This window comes from Amphiura filiformis, chromosome 19, assembly GCF_039555335.1.
Source record: "Amphiura filiformis chromosome 19, Afil_fr2py, whole genome shotgun sequence".
NCBI lineage: Eukaryota > Metazoa > Echinodermata > Ophiuroidea > Amphilepidida > Amphiuridae > Amphiura > Amphiura filiformis.
Window position 1 is genome coordinate 38729629 of NC_092646.1, and position 23717 is coordinate 38753345.

Below are 23717 nucleotides of genomic sequence, written 5' to 3' on the forward strand. Positions count from 1 at the left end.
AAAATTATGTCTATTTGATACGTTTCAGTTAAGTTTTCTATCACGCCACGGACCATACGTACATTGAATAACTTAATATACATTATAAATCGATTAACTGTTCAGAGAGTTCCTCGTGTCGCAGCGGTAGAGGCTGTGACTTGTGAACTATAATAGGTTATAATGATAGCCATGAGTTCGAATCTTCTGTAGTGCTATTTTTAATAATATTACTTTTCCTATCCTCTTCTGTACGATATGTTTAAAAGCTTTTTACCTCAACTTCTTTCTTTCTTTCTTTCTTTCTTTCTTTCTTTCTTTCTTTCTTTCTTTCTTTCTTTCTTTCTTTCTTTCTTTCTTTCTTTCTTTCATTCTTTCTTGTTCATATTGTCAATTTACACTTCTTCTGAATTGTGTAGTTATCCAAATTTCTTTATACACACCTTGCTCCTAGCGAGTGTGGCTCCATACTTACATGTTAGCAATATTCCAAATTGGCCGATGTTTTTGCCCCCAAGCACTAAGTATGATATCATACTTATCGAAAGGACGATACACACACAATTCCCCCAGTAAGTATGTTTTCATGCTAAACAAATACGTCTTGATACTTATAGCAGAAAACATACTTGGCTCATGCCTATATTAAATCATACTTATAACAGTTTGCATATCTGAAGTCAGCAGATTGCATACTAAGCTAGCTGAATATTAAGTATGGTTTCATGCTTATCAAAAGGCTTATCACACCATGCCCAGCTAGTATAATTTCATACTTATAGCAGAAGACATCATTGAAAAATTGAAATTTAGCAAAACAAATGTTTTCGCCCCTGACACACGGCCACAACACGTTCCGAGAATTCTATAAATATACAGGGTGTATCAAAATGATTGGTACCGAAGACTGTTCATTTTTTGCCGAATTTTTTTACTGTTTTTGGTGCCAGTTTGGGGTTAATTGTTTAAATATTTGTAATTATAGTAGTTTTATCTTCTCTAAGAATTTTAGATCATAAAGATAGCACATTCTATTCAGAAGTTACATGATTCTAAAGGAAAGTAGGTGTTTTTACACTTTTCATCGTAACGCTGGATCAGTAGCGCACCATTTTCAAAGCTCTATTTTACTGCAAGTACCTTGTGAGCATGATATGTTGAAATTCATGGAAATGTTTAATATTTTCCTTGCCTATTTCTTCATTCATAATATATATTAATGTAATAATCAATATTTATTACTTGAGAGTAATATTATTGACTTGAATAATTTAGGTGGGGGGAAAGAAGTTTGTGTATCAACACCATCCAGGGCGGTAATTTAAATTGTATTTTTGAGATTACTATGTAGATAGTGTGGCAGAATGGCTATAGACTGTAGACAGTGTAGGTTAGTTTATAGACCTGGTAAAAGTTATTGGAATGGCTTAAGATAGTTAAGAATCACTGGTCGACACGAAGCGATGGAGAAGTGCAGAGAAGATTTAGGAGACAGTTTCGAAGAGCAAGGCGTAGGCCTACCCCATGCAAACATGCTATAACTTGCAATGCTTCCAAATTTGATATGGGCAGTTACAGAATGGACCCATCCCAGTTGTTAAGTTCTTTCAAGATAGGGCTTCACCTCACACTGCCAGAGTCGTAAGGCAGGGACTTCAGGAACTATCTTTCTTAAAGCATGTGTATAAAGCAATTTTATGTTATGTATACTGAGTTGAGATATTGAAGAGTATGTATGCAATAAATGGTTCAAGCAGTGAACCTATTCATCTTGTGTTGTGTAAGTCAAACCATGATTACGTTGATCTTCGTTTAAATGACAATAGCTCCCAGATGCATCAACCTATCAACTTCAGATTAATAGATCAATAAGTTAACACATGCCCCTTTATATTTATAGTACAAAAACTATATTAATAAGCAATTTTATATTTTTGATATATTTTTGAAAATGTCACATAGCCCGGTACCAATCATTTTGATACACCCTGTACTCAGGTCAAGGAGTTCATGTAGATCGATGTTTAGAGCACGCAACTGTTATAAAATATTCCAAAAAGTTAAAAAATCGAAAAATAAAAATAAAACTGATTATTACTGAAAACAAAATACTCTTTAATTTCATATTCAAAATTTTCAAAAGTACTCAAATTGCTTTTTCAAAATCTGGAAAAAATGTAGGCCTAATAATTTATGTAATAGTTGCATACTCGCCCCCCCGATCCGAATAGGAAAAAAGTTGACAGTATTCTCCAATTAAATATACAAACCAAAAAAAAGGAACATTTTTGTATGAATTTGACCAGTTCTATATGATTCAAAAACACAAGCTGGGAAAATGTAAAAAAGAAGAAGAAAAAAAAATCATTTGAGAAGGCTTGGGTGGGGTTCGAACCCGGGATATACGCGTGATATGAAAAAAATACGTCAATGCGCGCTAACCGATTGCGCCACTAAGCCAAAGATAAATAATTGAGGTAAAACGACAAACTTAATGAAAAAGAAGTCGAACGTTTATAAAACTTATTGATATCTCTCATCTGTGTTTTATTTGCATTATTAACAACAGAAATCAAACTTTATCCATATTTAAGCAAACAAAATACAAAAAAAGGCAATTCAAATTCCCCTTTTTTAAGGGGGGGGAGAAAACAAAAAAACACGCCGCCGCGAGGCGTTCTGAAATACATTTGTTATTGAAACAATGCGCCAAGTTTATGCACGATATATCATGTCCGACTGCCTTAGAATATTTCAACTTTTATATATTTTCCTAAAAAAATGTAATACAAATATTTGTGTGGAAATACACGAATATTATGCTCATATTTAAGCATTTTAAGGAACTATAATGACGTTGCACTACCGGTCCGTTGCCTCCATGTGATTTGAAACGACATCTGAGGGTGTCTGACTTGATTTAAATTAATTTGTCTGGTGTGATTTTCTATTTTTTTTAAAGCAAGTTTCTTGGGGGGTGAATGACTTTAACTCAAGAGACAATTTTGTTAGTGTCTATTTTCTGTGATTCTTCAAAATGTATTAATCATCACAGCAACATACGGAGGAATTTAACTTCAATAGGCCTATATCAACAAAGGCCTATATCAACAAAAATGACTATTGGACCCCTATCTACATGTGGGTCGCTAATTAGAGATAAATAACACTTGGCTTTTTCCAATATGATTTTCTAATGACCTTAATTTGGGGCAAAAATAGTGTAATGTTGCAAATTACCACAACATATCACTTTTGTTTGTGATATAATAGTGTAAAATGGAAAGGTTTTGCGTGTTTCGTGACCATCAGGAACATTTTCATCGCCGCTCACTGCTGATATGTATGGATGGCGGATACCTTCAAAATACGCCTAAGATTATACGCCTAACCTTAGACGTCTAAGATGCAATCTTAGACGTCTAAGAATTTCGCGGTAGACTTTAAATCAACGAATCACAGGACCAGAAATCCCAAACAACCATTCATCTTAGGCGTATTCAATATTGACCAATGAAATCTTAGACGCCTAAGATGTTACACGCCTAAGATTTATCTTAGACGTCCAAGATTGACCATTTGACCGTGACCAGTGATGGACGGTATCGCAAATTCGATGAAAACATACGACGGACGCTTTGGGTTAGAGAATATTTCGAACAGTGGCTGGGTGTTTTGTTTTTAAAGAACTCATTTTCTCTCCATAGCCATGGGCGTCTTTCCCAGAGGGAAAGGGGTGATGGGGTGGGTGGGGGGGGGGGGACATGTTTTCCCTCTATCAGCACAATGGCCAATTGTTTTGTTCTTTTCAGCCACTTTTTGACAATTCAGGCTGATTCTCTGTCCACATTTCAAGCTGGATTGGCGCCAATATCCATAGTAATGGAGGGTTATAATTTTCCCCAAGACTCTCCCCCAGCATTGTCACTTTTTTAGAGCATGTTATGGTTATTTAAAAGGTGCCCTGTAAAAAAAATTGCTTGTGTCCCTTTTCGACCTGCCGAAATTGCTTGCAGACTTCCACCCACCCTGTTTTATAAAAAAAAAAGTCCCCGACGCCAATTTGACCATCCAACATGCCACAGAAGCGGGGGAGGGGGGGTGTAATATTGGCTAGACGCTGTAGATGATGTTGAAGGCTGTGTTGGTCGTGTTATTTCGTCAACCTGCTCTACAACCTGGTACAAAATGGGTCGGCGATGGTAGTAGTCTTCCAAGGTGATTTTAGGTGACTAAAATATCAATCTTAGACGTGTAAGAATTCTTACGCGTGTAAAATCTTAGGCGTCTAAGATTTCATTGGTCAATAATTGAATACGCCTAAGATGATTGGATGTTTGGAATTGCTGGTCCTGTGATTCGTTGACTTAAGTCTACCGCGAAATTCTTAGACGCCTAAGATTGCATCTTAGACGCCTAAGAATGCATCTTAGACGTCTAAGATTGCATCTTAGACGTCTAAGGTTAAGCGTATTATCTTAGGCGTATTTTGAAGGTATCCGCCATCTATAGATATGCCACCGGGGACACCAATAAAAATAAAACAAGTGCGCAGCCTATACGGCATGCAGACCTGGTAACGGGGCAGCTTGATAATCCCTCTGGCTCAATATCTGGACTTTTTATAATCCAAATTTACAATAATTATGGCCAAATTAATGTGAAAAAGGCTAAAAGCGCGGCTTTCCTCAACATACTCAAGGAAACCTATAAAGACCATATAATTTATTTATTTGAAATAAGTGCCGTAACCCATAGGGGCTGGGGTGGGGGCGTCGCCCCCATCCTAAAATGGCCAAAAAAGTCCCCGTTTTTAACCCAAAAGGTCCCATTTGCGAGCGTAGTGAGCGACAATCTTTTTTCTTTTGGTCAAAAAAGGTCCAAATTTTGGAAAATAAGTCCACTTTTTCAAAATCCGCCCAGTCCAAAAAGGTCCAAATTTTGAAAAAAGTCAACCTTTTCAAAATCAGCTCAGCACCCCCCCCCCCCCACGAAATCATGGTTACGGGCCTGTTTGCGATATATTAGTAGAGAGGAGTCCAGATCAGTGAAGAAACCACTGCTTAAAGGTCCATAACCCGATCGACAACATCACCCCCCCCCCGATTTTTGTCATTGTTAATGAGTTTTTGGTATCACAAAATAGATCGTATTTTTATCAGTACTATCCTGAAATTTGACGCTCCAAGTCGATGTATTTCCGGAGAAATCGGAGAATTCACACAAAAATAGCTTCCTTGCTGGCTACCAATTTCTTGAATTTTGGACAGGCTTATCGTAAATAATTATAGTCTCCTCAACAGCTAGTTTGGTTTCGCATCATTCATCTATACTATTAAAGAGGAACTTGCCGATAATCGATACTTTGAAGAGGAACTGATCGATACTTTGAAGAGGAACTTGCCGATAATCGATATACTTGGGATCGATTCATCGGTATCATCTCAAACAAAATATTTTTTCATTATAGATTTTTGAAAGTCTATTTTATTTTTCATTTTGAGCATAATCTAGCAGTTGATGTTATTGTTGCAAACTGTGCGCACAGTAATAAAACAATAATTTGTTTAAAATATTTTGTTTTTCTGATGACTTGCAGTTAATGTTAGATTTCTATTTGTGTGGCTATAGTGTAAATGATGATGACGACGACGATGATGATGATGATGGTGATGATGATGGTGATAATGATGATGGTTTAGATGATGATGATGATGGTGATGATGTTGTTTGTGTTGTTGTTGTTGTTGTTGTTGTTGATGATGATGATGATGATGATGATGATGATGATGATGATGATGATGATGATGATGATGATGATGATGATGATGGATAATACAACTGATGTCAGATGATTATTAGAGTCGTGATGGTGACGATGATGGCAGTGATGATGGATTTAATTTAGTATGAAATTCTCAACCCCCCTCCCGCACCCACCAGTCAATGTTGTTTTGATACTGAGACAGGAACAGACAATTGGTCTAGTATTGGCTCCAACATTGCTTGGGGGGGGGGGAGGTTGCAAGCAATATGAAACATTAATGTTTGCCACTCATGTTACTTGTAATGTTTAAACAAAGAGCACGTTTCTATGGTTTAACTCACAGCATGGAAATAGTAGACATGCTCACAATGTTTATTGAAGAGATAAGATATGCACAATCTTAGTTTGCGAGAAGATAAGAGGTCAAACGTTTCCATGTTAAAATAGAATTACATGCTAGGCATGTTTGTTCCTCTTGTCGTTTGTGTATTAATTATGATCATCATCATCATCATCATCATCATCATCATCATCGTCATCATCATCATCATCATCATCATCATCATCATCATCATCGTCATCATTATCATCATCGTCGTCGTCGTCGTCATCATCATCATCATATCATCATCATCATCACCATCATCATTACCTGACTACTAGCCACAACTGAAACCCATACCAAGGAAAATAAAATATCAATTTTGCTGCAAACCCTCAGAGAAAATTAATATACAAATATTTAAAATCGTGTTTTATTACAACGTATCTAATAGTAATAGGAATATACACACAACCATGACAACTGCTAAATTAAGCTGAAATGAAGAAAACATAGACTATAAAAAAGTCTAAAATGAAAATAAATGTTGTTTAATAACAGTTTGCATATCTGAAGTCAGCAGATTGCATACTAAGCTAGCTGAATATTAAGTATGGTTTCATGCTTATCAAAAGGCTTATCACACCATGCCCAGCTAGTATAATTTCATACTTATAGCAGAAGACATCATTGACCAAACACATTGTAAAATATTATTTCGATCAACAAAAATCTGAAATCTATTCTGTAGAAGTAAATACTAAGGAAAAATAAAATAACGGGATCAAAATAAAAAAAAGCATGTAGTATTCGAACCCCTGCGGTTAACTTTTCCCGTTTAAATGGTACGCGCTCTACCAATTGAGCTATTTAATGATACTCGATTTCTTTGGGATAATTTAGACCATATCAATGTATGAGTTTTACGGTATGCAGACACAATAAAGATTTTAATACTATGTCTCTATAATGTTTACTGGCTTGCATACCGTGCAATTTTCTATTTATGTCAAGTTTTGGAATCTAATTTGTGAAGAACAGGTCTGAATACCGTGGTTCTCTATTCAATAAGCCAATTATTATTGCATGAAACAAGTGGATTAGTTTTTAACACTTTTTATTCGTTTATAATGAATCTATAGTACAAAGGTGCACGTAGAATAACAACACCTCAATAGCTCAGTGGATAAGGAGACTGACAGTTAACGGAAGGGCGTGGGTTCAATTCCCGGCAATTTTTTTTCCATTTGTTTTGTTTTAATTTGCTTTTGCCTATGAATAGGCCTCGTCGTCCGAGTCGTGGGTTCAGCCGCGTAACATGGGGCGCGCTTCGCGCGTCCTAAGCCGCGTAGCTGCCTCGTTGTCCGAGGAAATGAGCCAGTTCTAGGTAAAGACAATGTACGTGTGCATGGAGTTCGATAATGAACGATAAACCAAATCATATCTATTCAAATTCTTGAGACATCGCTAATTAAAATCTATACTCTCACAGATTTCTTTATTGATCATAATTATTTTTGTTAAAATTTGAACCGACGTAGGTGTCATCTGAGATTTTAAAAAGGGATAAGGTGCAGATTTTTAAAGTAAAAAACAGGCGACAATGGGACTCGAACTCTAGATCTCGTGATCACAAAGCATTAACAAAACCACTATACACTGTAGGAGGGCCGTTGTTAGTTGTGCAGATTTATTTATAATAAGTATAACGCTAACGGTCGACACAATCAGTTTAAAAAGAAATGAATGTAATTTTCTTTCTTTAAATTTTGTCGACCGTGGAGAAGTTAATGAATCCAAATTCCAAATTTATTTTTACAACCCTAAATACATTGCCAACAAATATATTCGGAGTAAACCGATAAAATTATGTCTATTTGATACGTTTCAGTTAAGTTTTCTATCACGCCACGGACCATACGTACATTGAATAACTTAATATACATTATAAATCGATTAACTGTTCAGAGAGTTCCTCGTGTCGCAGCGGTAGAGGCTGTGACTTGTGAACTATAATAGGTTATAATGATAGCCATGAGTTCGAATCTTCTGTAGTGCTATTTTTAATAATATTACTTTTCCTATCCTCTTCTGTACGATATGTTTAAAAGCTTTTTTACCTCAACTTTCTTTCTTTCTTTCTTTCTTTCTTTCTTTCTTTCTTTCTTTCTTTCTTTCTTTCTTTCTTTCTTTCTTTCTTTCTTTCATTCTTTCTTGTTCATATTGTCAATTTACACTTCTTCTGAATTGTGTAGTTATCCAAATTTCTTTATACACACCTTGCTCCTAGCGAGTGTGGCTCCATACTTACATGTTAGCAATATTCCAAATTGGCCGATGTTTTTGCCCCCAAGCACTAAGTATGATATCATACTTATCGAAAGGACGATACACACACAATTCCCCCAGTAAGTATGTTTTCATGCTAAACAAATACGTCTTGATACTTATAGCAGAAAACATACTTGGCTCATGCCTATATTAAATCATACTTATAACAGTTTGCATATCTGAAGTCAGCAGATTGCATACTAAGCTAGCTGAATATTAAGTATGGTTTCATGCTTATCAAAAGGCTTATCACACCATGCCCAGCTAGTATAATTTCATACTTATAGCAGAAGACATCATTGACCAAACACATTGTAAAATTTATTTCGATCAACAAAAATCTGAAATCTATTCTGTAGAAGTAAATACTAAGGAAAAATAAAATAACGGGATCAAAATAAAAAAAAAAGCATGCAGTATTCGAACCCCTGCGGTTAACTTTTCCCGTTTAAATGGTACGCGCTCTACCAATTGAGCTATTTAATGATACTCGATTTCTTTGGGATAATTTAGACCATATCAATGTATGAGTTTTACGGTATGCAGACACAATAAAGATTTTAATACTATGTCTCTATAATGTTTACTGGCGTGCATACCGTGCAATTTTCTATTTATGTCAAGTTTTGGAATCTAATTTGTGAAGAACAGGTCTGAACACCGTGGTTCTCTATTCAATAAGTTAATTATTATTGCATGAAACAAGTGGATTAGTTTTTAACACTTTTTATTCGTTTATAATGAATCTATAGTACAAAGGTGCACGTAGAATAACAACACCTCAATAGCTCAGTGGATAAGGAGACTGACAGTTAACGGAAGGGCGTGGGTTCAATTCCCGGCAATTTTTTTTCCATTTGTTTTGTTTTAATTTGCTTTTGCCTATGAATAGGCCTCGTTGTCCGAGTCGTGGGTTCAGCCGCGTAACATGGGGCGCGCTTCGCGCGTCCTAAGCCGCGTAGCTGCCTCGTTGTCCGAGGAAATGAGCCAATTCTAGGTAAAGACAATGTACGTGTGCATGGAGTTCGATAATGAACGATAAACCAAATCATATCTATTCAAATTCTTGAGACATCGCTAATTAAAATCTATACTCTCACAGATTTCTTTATTGATCATAATTATTTTTGTTAAAATTTGAACCGACGTAGGTGTCATCTGAGATTTAAAAAGGGATAAGGTGCAGATTTTTAAGTAAAAAACAGGCGACAATGGGACTCGAACTCTAGATCTCGTGATCACAAAGCATTAACAAAACCACTATACACTGTAGGAGGGCCGTTGTTAGTTGTGCAGATTTATTTATAATAAGTATAACGCTAACGGTCGACACAATCAGTTTAAAAAGAAATGAATGTAATTTTCTTTCTTTAAATTTTGTCGACCGTGGAGAAGTTAATGAATCCAAATTCCAAATTTATTTTAACAACCCTAAATACATTGCCAACAAATATATTCGGAGTAAACCGATAAAATTATGTCTATTTGATACGTTTCAGTTAAGTTTTCTATCACGCCACGGACCATACGTACATTGAATAACTTAATATACATTATAAATCGATTAACTGTTCAGAGAGTTCCTCGTGTCGCAGCGGTAGAGGCTGTGACTTGTGAACTATAATAGGTTATAATGATAGCCATGAGTTCGAATCTTCTGTAGTGCTATTTTTAATAATATTACTTTTCCTATCCTCTTCTGTACGATATGTTTAAAAGCTTTTTTACCTCAACTTCTTTTTCTTTCTTTCTTTCTTTCTTTCTTTCTTTCTTTCTTTCTTTCTTTCATTCTTTCTTGTTCATATTGTCAATTTACACTTCTTCTGAATTGTGTAGTTATCCAAATTTCTTTATACACATCTTGCTCCTAGCGAGTGTGGCTCCATACTTACATGTTAGCAATATTCCAAATTGGCCGATGTTTTTGCCCCCAAGCACTAAGTATGATATCATACTTATCGAAAGGACGATACACACACAATTCCCTAGTAAGTATGTTTTCATGCTAAACAAATACGTCTTCATACTTATAGCAGAAAACATACTTGGCTCATGCCTATATTAAATCATACTTACAGTTTGCATATCTGAAGTCAGCTGATTACATACTAAGCTAGCTGAATATTAAGCATGTTTTCATACTTATCAAAAAGCTTATCACCTAACCCTAGTTTTTCATACTTATAGCAGAAGACATCATTGACCAAACACATTGTAAAATATTATTTCGATCAACAAAAATCTGTAGAAGTAAATACTAAGGAAAAATAAGATATCGGGATAAAAAAAAAGGAGCATGTAGGATTCGAACTCGTGCGGTCAACCTTTCCCGTTTAATTGGTACGCGCTCTACCAATTGAGCTATCTAATGTTACTTGTTTTGTTTGGGATAATTTAGACCATATCAATGTACGAGTTTTACGGTATGCAGACACAATAAAGATTTTAATACTATGTCTCTATACTGTTTACTGGCTTGCATACCGTGCATTTTTCTATTTATGTCAAGTTTTGGAATCTAATTTGTGAAGAACAGGTCTGAATACCGTGGTTCAATAAGCCAATTATTATTGCATAAAACAAGTAGATTAGTTTTAAACACTTTTTATTCGTTTATAATGAATCTATAGTACAAAGGGGCACGTAAAATTACAACACCTCAATAGCTCAGTGGATAAGGAGACTGACAGTTAACGGAAGGGCGTGGGTTCAATTCCCGTCATTTTTTTCATTTGCTTTGTTTTAATTTGCTTTTACCTACGAATAAAAACATTTGAATGCTACGTTTTGGTACTGAACATTAACTTAATTTTATACATGTATATATATTTTTCAAACAAAACCGCTGCTTCGCGTCCTCGTTGGGTTCAGCAGCCGGAGGCGAGCTTCACGCGCCCTAGGCCGCGCCGCTTCGCGGCCTCGTTGTCCGAGTCGTGGGTTCAGCCGCGTAACATGGGGCGCGCTTCGCGCGTCCTAAGCCGCGTAGCTGCCTCGTTGTCCGAGGAAATGAGCCAGTTCTAGGTAAAGACAATGTACGTGTGCAGGGAGTTCGATAATGAACGATAAACCAAATCATATCTCTTCAAATTCTTAACAAAACCACTACACTGTAAGGAGGGCCGTTGTTAGTCGTGCAAATTTATTTATAATAAGTATAACGCTAACGGTCGACACAATCAGTTTAAAAAGAAATCAATGTAATTTTCTTTCTTTAAATTTTGTCGACCGTGGGGAAGTTAATGAATCAAAATTCCAAATTTATTTTTTACAACCCTAAATACATTGCTAACTAATATATTCGGAGTAAACCGATGAAATTATGTCTGTTTGATACGTTTCAGTTAAGTTTTCTATCACGCCGCCACGGACCATACGTACATTGAATAACTTAATATACATTATAAATCAATTGACTGTTCAGAGAGTTCCTCGTGTTGCAGCGGTAGAGGCTGTGACTTGTGAACTAAAGGTTATAATGATAGCCATGAGTTCGAATCTTCTGTAGCGCTATCTTTTAATAATATTACTTTTCCTATCCTCTTCTGTACGATATGTTTAAAAGCTTTTTTACCTCAACTTCTTTCTTTCTGTCTTTCTTTCTTTCTTTCTTTCTTTCTTTCTTTCTTTCTTTCTTTCTTTCTTTCTTTCTTTCTTTCTTTCTTTCTTTCTTTCTTTCTGAGATTTAAAATAGCTCAATTGGTAGAGCGCGTACCAATTAAACGGAAAACGAATACTACATGCTACCTTTTTTATTTTGATCCCGATATTTTATTTTTCCTTAGTATTTACTTCTACAGAATAAATTTCAGATTTTTGTTGATCGAAATAATATTTTACAATGTGTTTGGTCAATGATGTCTTCTGCTATAAGTATGAAAAACTAGGGTTAGGTGATAAGCCTTTTGATAAGTATGAAAACATGCTTAATATTCAGCTAGCTTAGTATGTAATCTGCTGACTTCAGATATGCAAACTGTAATAACAACATTTATTTTCATTTTAGACTTTTTTATAGTCTATATTTTCTTCATTTCTGCTTAATTTAGCAGTTGATGTTGTTGTTGCAAACTGTGCGCACAGTAATAAAACAATAATTTGTTTAAAATATTTTGTTTTTCTGATGACTTGCAGTTAATTCTATTTGTGTGGCTATATTGTAAATGATGATGACGACGATGATGATGATGATGATGATGGTGATGATGATGGTGATGATGATGATGATGGTTTAGAGATGATGATGATGATTATGATGATGTTGTTGTTGTTGTTGTTGTTGTTGTTGTTGATGATGATGATGATGATGATGATGATGATGATGATGATGATGATGGATAATACAACTGATATCAGATGATTATTAGAGTCGTGATGGTGACGATGATGGCAGTGATGAGGGATTTAATTTAGTATGAAATTCTCACCCCCCCCCCCCCGCACCCACCAGTCAATGTTGTTTTGATACTGAGACAGGAACGGACAATTGGTCTAGTATTGGCTCCAACATTGCTTGGGGGGGGGGGGTTGCAAGCAATATGAAACATTAATGTTTGCCACTCATGTTACTTGCAATGTTTAAACAAAGAGTACGTTTCTATAGTATCAGTCACAGCTGCTTACTTCTCATGTATATGTTTTTGCTTAACACGTGTGCTATGACCCACAAAATACATCATCTCCAAATACACAGTTCAGTGACCTCGAGGCCTCCATTCAACAAGAAAGTTAACCTGCTGTTATAGAGGATGAGGCCCACGTGCCAAGGCCAAATCGACTTTTACAATGTTTATTGAAGAGATAAGATATGCATAATCTCAGTTTGCGAGTAGATAAGAGGTCAAATTCCTCTTTTTCGTTTGTGTATTAATCATCATCATCATCATCATCATCATCATCATCATCATCATCGTCATCGTCATCATTATCATCTTTGATTTGATTTGATTTGTTCATCATCATCATCATCATCATCATCATCATCATCATCATCATCGTCATCGTCATCATTATCATCATCATCGTCGTCGTCGTCATCATCATTATATCATCATCATTACCTGACTATCAGCCACAAACCCATACCAAGGAAAATAAAATATCAATTTTGCTGCAAGCCCTCAGAGAAAAGTAATATACAAATGTTTAAAATCATGTTTTATTACAACGTATCTAATAGTAATAGGAATTTGCACACAACCATGACAACTGCTAAATCAAGCTGAAATGAAGAAAATATAGACTATAAAAAAGTCTAAAATGAAAATAAATGTTGTTCCTGTATGTTAGTCAAAAATTGGCATTTTTGAAAGCGTCAACTTAGTATCAAAACGCAAAAAATACAAAACAAATCTTATGTTCCTAGTAACGTTAGTCTGCATTCTTTCAGATGCAAAAGACTAGAAACTCATATCTGGTGTACACCTAAAGTTATTAGGGGTCAAAATTTGCCGATTTTAAGCGCCATTTGTGGCTGAACCACTCTAGGGGGCCCTACAATTCTGTAGGGGGTCTAGAAATGTCTCTTTTTTTTAATTTCTCATAGACATTGGTACATGGTTAATCCATTCTGAACATAATTAGTACCTATAAGTGCACTGTGACATTATCATGGGTCCTTCAAAATCAAACATAATTTGATTGAACAGCACGAAGTGCTGATTTTGACCCCCCTGAAATTCCAACAAAATTCAAAAATCAATATTTTTTGGCATTAGGCATTTTAGACACAGCCAGTGAGTGACCACGTTCAACAAGAGGGTCACAACTGATTCAATTAAGAAGAAAATGCCCATCAAAGAGAGCACTTTGTCATTTAGCCCACTTAAATTCCCAAATTTGGTCAAGATCGCCAAACTTTGACGGCCTGCCATTCGCAAACGAAATGGAATTTGAAATTTTTTCTTGTGACCTCACCTAGGGATCCATGACAGGTACCCCTGAGCCAAAGGAGAGCAAAATCCTAGAGGGTGGGTGTACACTCAGTCTGCTTTGGCATGGACTGACCCTAAAGGTAAATACTAAATTGAACACTTTCAACGCTAAACTAACCACATAGACACTTAATGATGAGCACATCAAATCATTTTGGTATTAAACGTATAATACAGGGTTATAAAATAAAGATGGATTCTTAAACACCCTGTTTATGGACTGAACATCTAGTGTTTTAAGTTGAGCACTATTATACATTTATATAGTTCATGAAGAGTGTGTTTAATCTTTTGTAATGAATTTGTTTTTATGCAATTTGCCGACAACTTATGCACCTTTGCATCACTTAAGTTGCAAAATTCTTATCACATTCACATTGAGAGAACTTTACGCTACTGTGCGACAAGTTAAAAGATGGTAGGGATACGAGTGCATTTCATTCAACATTTAATAAAGAGGTTCTGTGCAGTTTTATGGAGTTTTTAAAAATGACAATTCAATTAAATGGAATGACATTTTAAATAAAACCTATTATCTTTCTAAGTAAATCAAAAGGATTTTAATATTATTATTACATTTTACAGATATTAATTTGTGCAATTGTAGGCACATGTGCACATTTTATTCATTTTTGCAGAATTTGTATTCGTTTTTGCATATCAATACCATCAATACCATAAACTTAATGACATTTATGATCCTAGTGTGTACTATCATGGAGCTGCAGGTAATTAAAAATAATGACAAGTCAATTAAATGAATTAGTGAAATACATTAGTGAACCAGACATAATCAATTTTCAACTTTAAGTGTATATCATTAGATTGATAAACTTTACTTCGAGGACTGTTAATGTCAAAATATCATTTTTAATATAATTTGTTATAAAATTTGTATTATATCACAAATTTCAAAAATTCAAAACTATTTTATATCAGCGAAGGCTACTCCTCGTATTCAGAATGCAATTTGGTATGTCTGAGTGATGTGCTCTCAGCTCTCAACGTCAAGAATGAGTCAGTAAAATGCGTGATTTTAACGCGTGATTTGTAAAAGTTTACAGAACTCGAGGGGAGACAACCCTCTGCCAGCAACCCCTTCCCATCAATCTTGTCTCCACTAGCTGATCTTTTAGATTTTACGTTTGCTAACGTGTAGTGACTTTTTTCTTCTAAAAACGTCAGAGCGGCCGCTCTGGGTTGACTTGAATTCAACTCCCAGTGATGCTGCCGTTTGGGCAAATCGGTGGAGTGATCGATATATCGGCTTGCCGATAGCGTTTCTGGTGCTACTGCGCAGTGAAGCAAAATCATCGTCAGAGCGGCAAAGCGTCAAGTAGCCAGTAGTTTTCTTGTGGGGACATTTTGACCATTTTTTTGGCCATTTTGAAAAAAAAAAATTTTTTAAATTTTCAAAAAAAATTTCAAAAAAAATTTCAAAAAAATTTTCAAAAAATTTCAAAAAAAATTTTCAAAAAAATTTCAAAAAAATTGTCAAAAAAATTTTCAAAAAAATTTTCAAAAAAATTTAAAAAAAAAATTTCAAAAAAAAAAATTAAAAATCAAAAAATAGAAAAAAAAATTTAAAAAAAAAAAAAATTTAAAAAAAAATTTAAAAAAAAAAATTTCAAAAAAATTTTCAAAAAAAAAATTTAAAAAAAATTTTCAAAAAAAAATTTAAAACAAAAATTAAAAAAAAAATTTTAAAAAATTTCCAAAATTAAAATTAAAAAAAAAATTAAGAACAATTTGGGAAAAAAATCATGAGGACGTGGCTAATTGCCACAGATGAATATGAATGAGTCGATTACGCAACGAAATGCGTCAAAGCGTTGTAGATTGCGTCAAAATGCGTAAATTGCGTCATAAATTGCGTCGAATGCGCAACGAAATGCGTTAATCTACAACGCTTTGACGCATTTCGTTGCGCTAATCGATGCAATTAGTTACGCTTTGACGCAATTTACGACGCAATGATGCATTTTGTGACGCGATTCGTTACGCTTTGATGCATTTCGTTGCGTAATCGACGCAATTAGTTACGCTTTGACGCATTTCACGACGCAATGACGCATTTTTGACGCGATTCGTTACGCTTTGACGCATTTTGTCACGCAATCGACGCATTTTGACGCATTTGTCCAATTTGTTGTATATTTGGCGGTGATGGGAGGGGAGAGGAGAACCGGTTTAAACCGGTTTATCCGGTTCTATATCACGAGTCCCCTTGACTAGTAAATACCCCTCAAAATTCCTGTTTGTTCTTAATCCTACTCATTGACTCATTTCGTTGCTCATTCCCTGCTCATTTTACCCATTGACTCATTTCACTCATTGACTCATTCCACAGCTCATTGATTCGTTTCACCGCTATTGGCTCATTTCCCTGCTCATTTACTCATTTAAATGCTCATTTACTCATTGACATGCTCATTTGCTCATTTCACCGCTCATTGACTCATTTCCCTGATCATTTACTCATTTACACGCTCATTGACTCAATGACATGCTCATTTCACCGCTCATTTACTCATTTACACGCTCATTTTCTCATTTCCATGCTCATTTGCTCATTACCCTGCTCATTCCAATGCTCATTTGCTCATTTCACCGCTCATCTGCTCATTTCCATGCTCATTTGCTCATTTCAATGCTCATTTGCTCATTTTCCTGCTCATTTGCTCATTTCAATGCTCATCTGCTCATTTCCATGCTCATTTGCTCATTTCACTGCTCATCTGCTCATTTCCATGCTCATTTGCTCATTTTCCTGCTCATTGACTCCTTTCACCGTCCCTAAATATTAACATCCCTAAATATTAACGTCCCTTATTTACATTCGCTCATTCATATTCATCTGTGGCAATTAGCCACGTCCTTTTTTTTTCCCAAATTGTTTATAATTTTTTGAAATTTTTTTTTTTAATTTGTAATTTTTGAGTAAAATTTTTTGAATTTTTTTTTTTTTGAATTTTTTTGAAATTTTTTTGAAAATTTTTTTTGAAATTTTTTGAAATTTTGTTTTTGAAATTTTTTTTGAAAATTTTTTTGAAAATTTTTTTAATGGCAATTTTTTCTCGATTCAAAATGGCGGCATTTCCGGTTGACCTTTTCAAAATGGCGGTATTTCCGGTTGACCTTTTCAAAATGGCGGTATTTCCGGTCGACCATTTGAAAATGGCGGCACTTCCGGTTGAGGGAGCGCACCACCATTAAACGCGCCCATTGAAATACACGGTAAAAGGCCTACATTTGGATCTCGTTTTGGCACCTGAATTACGTATTTCAACTATAAAGCTTGGTATCAAATTAAAGCTGATCATATGTAGAATATTATTCTGTTAACGGAATATATTGCTAACCACCGACTTTTTTGTTATTTTGACGCAAAGAAAAATTGGGGAAAGCCAGCCCTAAAAAATCACTCAATTTTGGAAACCGGACGTTGTTCAAATTCGCGCCAGAACTTCAACTCTGAAATAAAAATTTGGGAATTTTTCTCAAATTTGGTCATGTATACACTTGTCGGAAGCAAATGAGCTGAAAATGGGCAAGATTTGACTATACATTTAGAAAATAAAGCCGCAACAAACTCAAATAAGCGGTGGACTATTTTAACCGAATTTCACTGGTACATAAATCGTGGAGTGATTTGGTGGTGCGCCCTCTTGACCTTTGACCACTTCCGGTTGACCTTTGACCTCGTGACCCGGAACCGGAAGTAGACGTCTCTAAAGGCAATATTACTACTATGGATTTATAACATGTTACAACATTAACAACAAATCTGGGCCAGTGGATTTGCCCTTGGGCCAGCTGGAAACCTTCCCAGCTGATTATTGCTCCTTATGATATGTCTACTCATGTGTATGACGTGACCAGACTGGGTATAGACGAATCCAATGGCAGCCATTAGCTGGGTCCCCGTCAGCTCTATCTCACCTAAAATGTGAAATGATGCGGCCTTGGTTGGTATTTTAAACTGCATTCTATCACCCGTGTTACACGTTTAAGCGGTTTAATCCACCCAATTGGGCACTCACAACACCAGTTTGGTGCATGCGGGGACCCAATAATGGCCGACCAAATCCTGACCATGACTTGGCTCGTTGGATTCGTCTATATACAGAATGTACGCTGGTACGCTGTCGTCAAAGATTTTACGACAATAGCCAGAATTGACCTATTCACATTGTCAGTGTAAATAAATAGGTGAAGAACTCTTTGTAATAAACTTTAATACTGTTTTTCAGGTGGCTTCTTTTTAATTGGAAATAAACATAGGAGCACATATTTACAAAGAATATATCTCTCGTTATACAGGTAAAAAGCATGTCAAAAAGTATTTCAGAAAAAAAAGGTCACCTTATGGAAACACCCTTTTTATAGGCCTACTTACCGTATGTTCAAAATGCACCGTGCCTGTCACTACGCCATCCCCCTTGAGGACACAAACACTCTTTACAGCTACGGTAGGTTTAGTGATATACATCATAATGATATACATCATGATAGCTCTGAAACTCATTTTGATAGTGGCTGCTTTGGAAAGAAGCAAAGCAGGTTGATTAGGGAGGAATGAATATCCTGTCGAATGCAAACCCTTGCTGTGTAGACGTTCGCTGTTCGTGCTTGTTGAGAAAAATAACGTTGTCAAGATAGGACATCCGGGCCCTACCAAGGGTTGGCACTAAATTCACGGTTTTTGTTTTAGCTACGCAAACCTTGGCAAATTTGGTTGGCTTCCTGTCAACAAATTGAGGCGAGTTATCGATCGGTTATGAATAATACACATTCGGTCCATGTGATTGAGGTCACCACATAAAGGTGTCGTAAGTTTAGTGAATCGTACCTGTTGAAGAGAGTTTAACCCAGCAAACACAAAACGTTTCCAAAACGTTTTGAATTGGTTTTTATTTGGTTTTGGTTTTTTAAAACGTTAAATACACGTTTCCAAAACGTTTTGATAAACATCGAGTTATCTGATGGCAGAATAGTTCGACCAAAACGTTATAAAAACGTTCTAATAACGTAGACCCATTGTAGACAAAATACTCACGAAAAAAGCAATTCAAATCACAATGTTCATAGATCGTTCCATTCGACTGGGGTTCCACTATATAACCAATTAGCTGGATATTAAATAATTATTTAATATTTATTATAATAAGTAGGCTATCGAATCAACAAGAGACTTGCATTTTATTTTTCTGTAATTTATTTAGGCCTACTGTACGTTATTTGCATGAATGATGACAGATATGAGTAAAAAACGTAAGCAAATTAAATTAAAGTAAAAAGTACCGGTAAATTTACATTGCTTTATTTTATATATCAACTTTCAAAAGATGTAACCATGGTAACGCACGGTCTCGATTTCGTAAAATAATGAACCGGCAGTTAGTCTCGAGTCCCAGACGGCTTGTGCTCCTCGTTACTCAAGGAGCACAAGCCGGCTGGGACTAAGACTACCCACCGGTTAGTGCGGTTTGTGTGTTTCGAAATACTAGTAACAAATTGTAACCGTTTTGACCATGCATCAACGGATATATCAGTGATTCTCAATTGCTGACTGTTTACGGTGGAATTTAATAGGCCTAGCTAACCTTTAATCATGTTTATAGATCAAAAGATAAACGTGTATAGGCCTTTGATTTTGTAGACAAGTTGCAGCTATGTTTTGGGCGAAACATTTGCGTTTTTAATGGAATTACTGACATATGATTTTAGTCTGCACTGATGGCGAGCAATGGTGACTACTACACAGTACTATAGTACTAGTATCCTTGATCTCAGTGACCTTATACTTGACTAGCCTATACGTGGTTACTGCTCAACTACTATATATTAGCTGTTCAAATTTGATTCTGGTGTGGAGAAAGCGATACAATTCTACATGTATTTTTGTTGTATTTAATGATAAGTGTTCCGGCTCCAAGAGTAAAGTATAACAGCATTAGGTCTACTCATTTAGGTAAGTTTTCATTTTCAGTTTTAATTGAGGCCCTTTTATTTCTTAATTCTGTAAATTTTAATAGCATGACATGGTATAAATGTGCCATTTGTTTCTGATTATAATCATATATAATATTCACGCTATAGTTGCCCATTGCAAGTCTCTTGTTGGTTTATATACTGCGCCAAAAAGTATCCTTACACTTGGAAGAAAAATAGATAGCGCATCTATTAAATAAATAAATTTACCCAAATATGGTTTAGTTTTAATTCACATGTTCAGTTCAGTTCAGTGAGTTGTAGAATTGATTTTTTCCAAGTGTAAGGATACTTTTATAATTTTAGCGCAGAATACATTTACATTAATGTATTTTAATATCACATTTAATATCCTAGCTAAGGTTGGCTTTCAGATTTTGGTTATCCGAATCATGCTTCCAGCTGCCGGCAAGAATAATCGATGCAACAGGACTGGACTGGGACACTGAACATGTCTTGATGTCGAAGACATTGGGGACATGGAGTTATACATTATCTCATGGTGTACATCTTTTACTTTCATGGTTAATGTATTTCTTCATGGTTTCATGTCTTATATACTACACAAGAGATCGAAGTGTTAACGTCATAACCATGATAACTTGGACTACCAAAGTGATGCGGTTTATTAGCATTTGGAAAACGGTCTGATAACGTTTTCAAAACGTGTCATGCAAACGTTATTGAAACGTATTTAGAACTACGTTTTAAAAACGCAATATTGAAACGGTTTTAAACAAAAGTGAAACGTAATATTAACGTGAAAAAAACGTAATCAAAACGTTTTATGCAAACGTTATTGAAACGTATTCAAAACTCCACACATTTACGTTTTTAAAACGCAATATTGAAACGTTTCTTAAACCAAAGTGAAACGATTTTTTAACGTTTTAAAAACGTATTTTGGCTAGCTGGGAAACGCCCTCAATCGCGGTCACGACGGGCAGAACTTGGGTGCTACTATGATCCCATCAGGCAGCACTCAGCAGTGATAGTTTTTTCCAAGAAAATCTAATTTGATAAGGGAATGTCTTTTTGCTATAGTAATGTCGAAATTAGGACTTGCTGTCAATAATACGAAGGAAATGACAGGTACGTATAAGATATGAAATACAAGTGAGTGTTTGAAGTCACAAAACAGTGTGATATACATCACGTGACCTGCATTATGACGCCGTATTTTATATGTTTGTTCACATTTATGTCCTCCTCATTGTTCTGTTAAAATTATCAATCTTCACTTATCAGATATAATGGTATTTTGCTCCCGGGATGAATTATTGATTTTATAAGTGTTATGTGGCCCAAAATAATCCATAATATTTATTAAAAGTTATGCATTTTGTCATCAGCTATTAGTTTTCACTTGTTTTGATATTTATATCTATTGGTTTGTTCATGAAATGTTCTGGAAACTCATCTGGAAAATGCTAATGATAGTAATATACAATCATACATTTAATGGAACCTAAAGAATGATTATGATTTCCCCAGAATTCTCTAGAACAGTAATGAAGGCCACAGTAATAAGCGCTGGCGCTATGCCAATAAGCAGGGTACAGCACAATACACAGGTAAATGATTTTGATTGGTTTGTGTTGAAGTAATGTGTTATTTTTAGAAATGATGTATAGACAGGATCTTGGACATTGCCGGATCTTGGATTAAGAACTGAGACCATCAAAGGAATCTCATCAGATCTTCAGCTAATCAAGATCACCAGGCTTAGATACGCAATTTAGTAAAAATATATATGTGTAATATTTCTAAGTTTAATTATTGTATGATTCTGTATTATTATTTGATTGACAGCCATACTGCACTAATTAATAGATAATAAACAGTGTGTTTGCGTGTTTGCTATTGAGTGAATTCGGAAGCAGGTGATTTTGGCCTGGGTCATAGCACACCACCACATTGGGTTCGTATATTTTAATGCACTCGGTGTTTCTACCGTCCCGACTCAAACGATTCTAGAAGTTGTTCTCACAAGCCCCGCCTACTTTCCCTGCCTTCTCGGCAACCCGGAAGTAACTTTTTCCATTGGTTTGTGTGGTGCAAAATGAGGAAAATACCAATATTTGGCAACGAATTACAGGAATTCCAGTCATAGATCTCGACTGAAAATGGATACATTAGGTAAGTAACACTTTCATTTATGTCATATCAAAAATTGTTGGAGATCTATGACCAGTTTGGTAGATAATCGAGTTGAAATGTGGGCATGTTTTTGGCATGGTCTAGGTGGGAATAACAGGTTCGTACATGTAAACTCAATGGGAATCTCTTACGACTAGGCTAAAATACAACAATATTTTGTAAATTTTCCTCGTAAAGAAAAGATCGGTCAAGGAAACCTATATGAATATGTTGTCAATACTTCACTTGACCCAAATATATGATTTATTTTTGTAATGAGAGAATCGCACATGGAATTTTAGAGGATTTTGATAGCAGTTCCCGCACCGTAGAAAAGCTGCTCTGTCATGAGCCGGAAATTCCATCATGAGCCTAGATCCTGATTTGTTTTGCCAATTGAAGCTTCTAATGTTGGCTGAATGTTTTTGATGATATCATGAAAGTCAATCTGTGACAAGATGTAATTTTGCTACGGAAAGTGCTATGACAAAACGATTTTCAGTTTTGGCTTTCTTTATAATCAAGGAGTTTAATTTGATATAAAATGATGCAGTGTTTGATGGGAAAATTTGACTGAATACACCTTTCAGGGGGGATGTAATTTTCTTCGGCAGGGGGTCATGAATATGTCGGTGACTGAAGTCAATTTTTATGACCCCCTCCATCGCGGATCGCGGGCTAAAATTTTACGACCCCTATCGTGGGTCAAAAATTTTAGGACCCCCCTTCTGTCAAAATTTTAGAGCGGAGTACACGAAACGCGTTAAAATTTTTGACCATAAGCGTAAAGAAGGCGCACGGAGAGCGCAAAAATCTTGCATTGTATAAAGATTGTGTGCATATTTTAAAAAAAAAAAAAAGTGTAAGAAAAGTTACACCAGTCGCCAGCCCTTAATAATTCTATAACCCCCCTATTTTGATTGCTACAAAATTATAACCCCCTATTTTTGGTCTTAAAATTCTATGACCCCCCCAGTATATTCATGACCCCCCTTCTGAAGAAAATGATAGCCCCTTATACCTATAAGGGCTCAGCTGTGCAATAATTATGAGCCCTGGAAGGAGGGTAAAATTGGGGGGCAAGCAAGCGATCCGAGGGGGGGGGCAAGCAATATTTGGCACACATTCATGGGGTGCCTTTTAAATAAAATGCTCTAAAAAGGCTTAGGAAAACAGTATGGAAACGCTGAAATATGCAAATTTTCATGCTCGCTGTGCTCGCAACATATCTAGACCTTTTAAGGTTTGCAAATTG

General features: G+C 35.6%; 1 protein-coding gene across 1 annotated transcript in view; it reads right to left on the minus strand.

The window, feature by feature from the left end:
* Nucleotides 1–18983, minus strand: part of LOC140141269 (superoxide dismutase [Cu-Zn]-like) — a 43420-nt gene extending 24437 nt beyond the window's left edge. The window contains exon 1 of the mRNA XM_072163078.1: nucleotides 18729–18983. Coding sequence (XP_072019179.1) covers nucleotides 18729–18857 — 129 coding nt within the window. The 5' untranslated portion in view covers nucleotides 18858–18983. The remainder of the gene's footprint in view (nucleotides 1–18728) is intronic.
* Between the last annotated feature and the right edge of the window lie 4734 nt (nucleotides 18984–23717).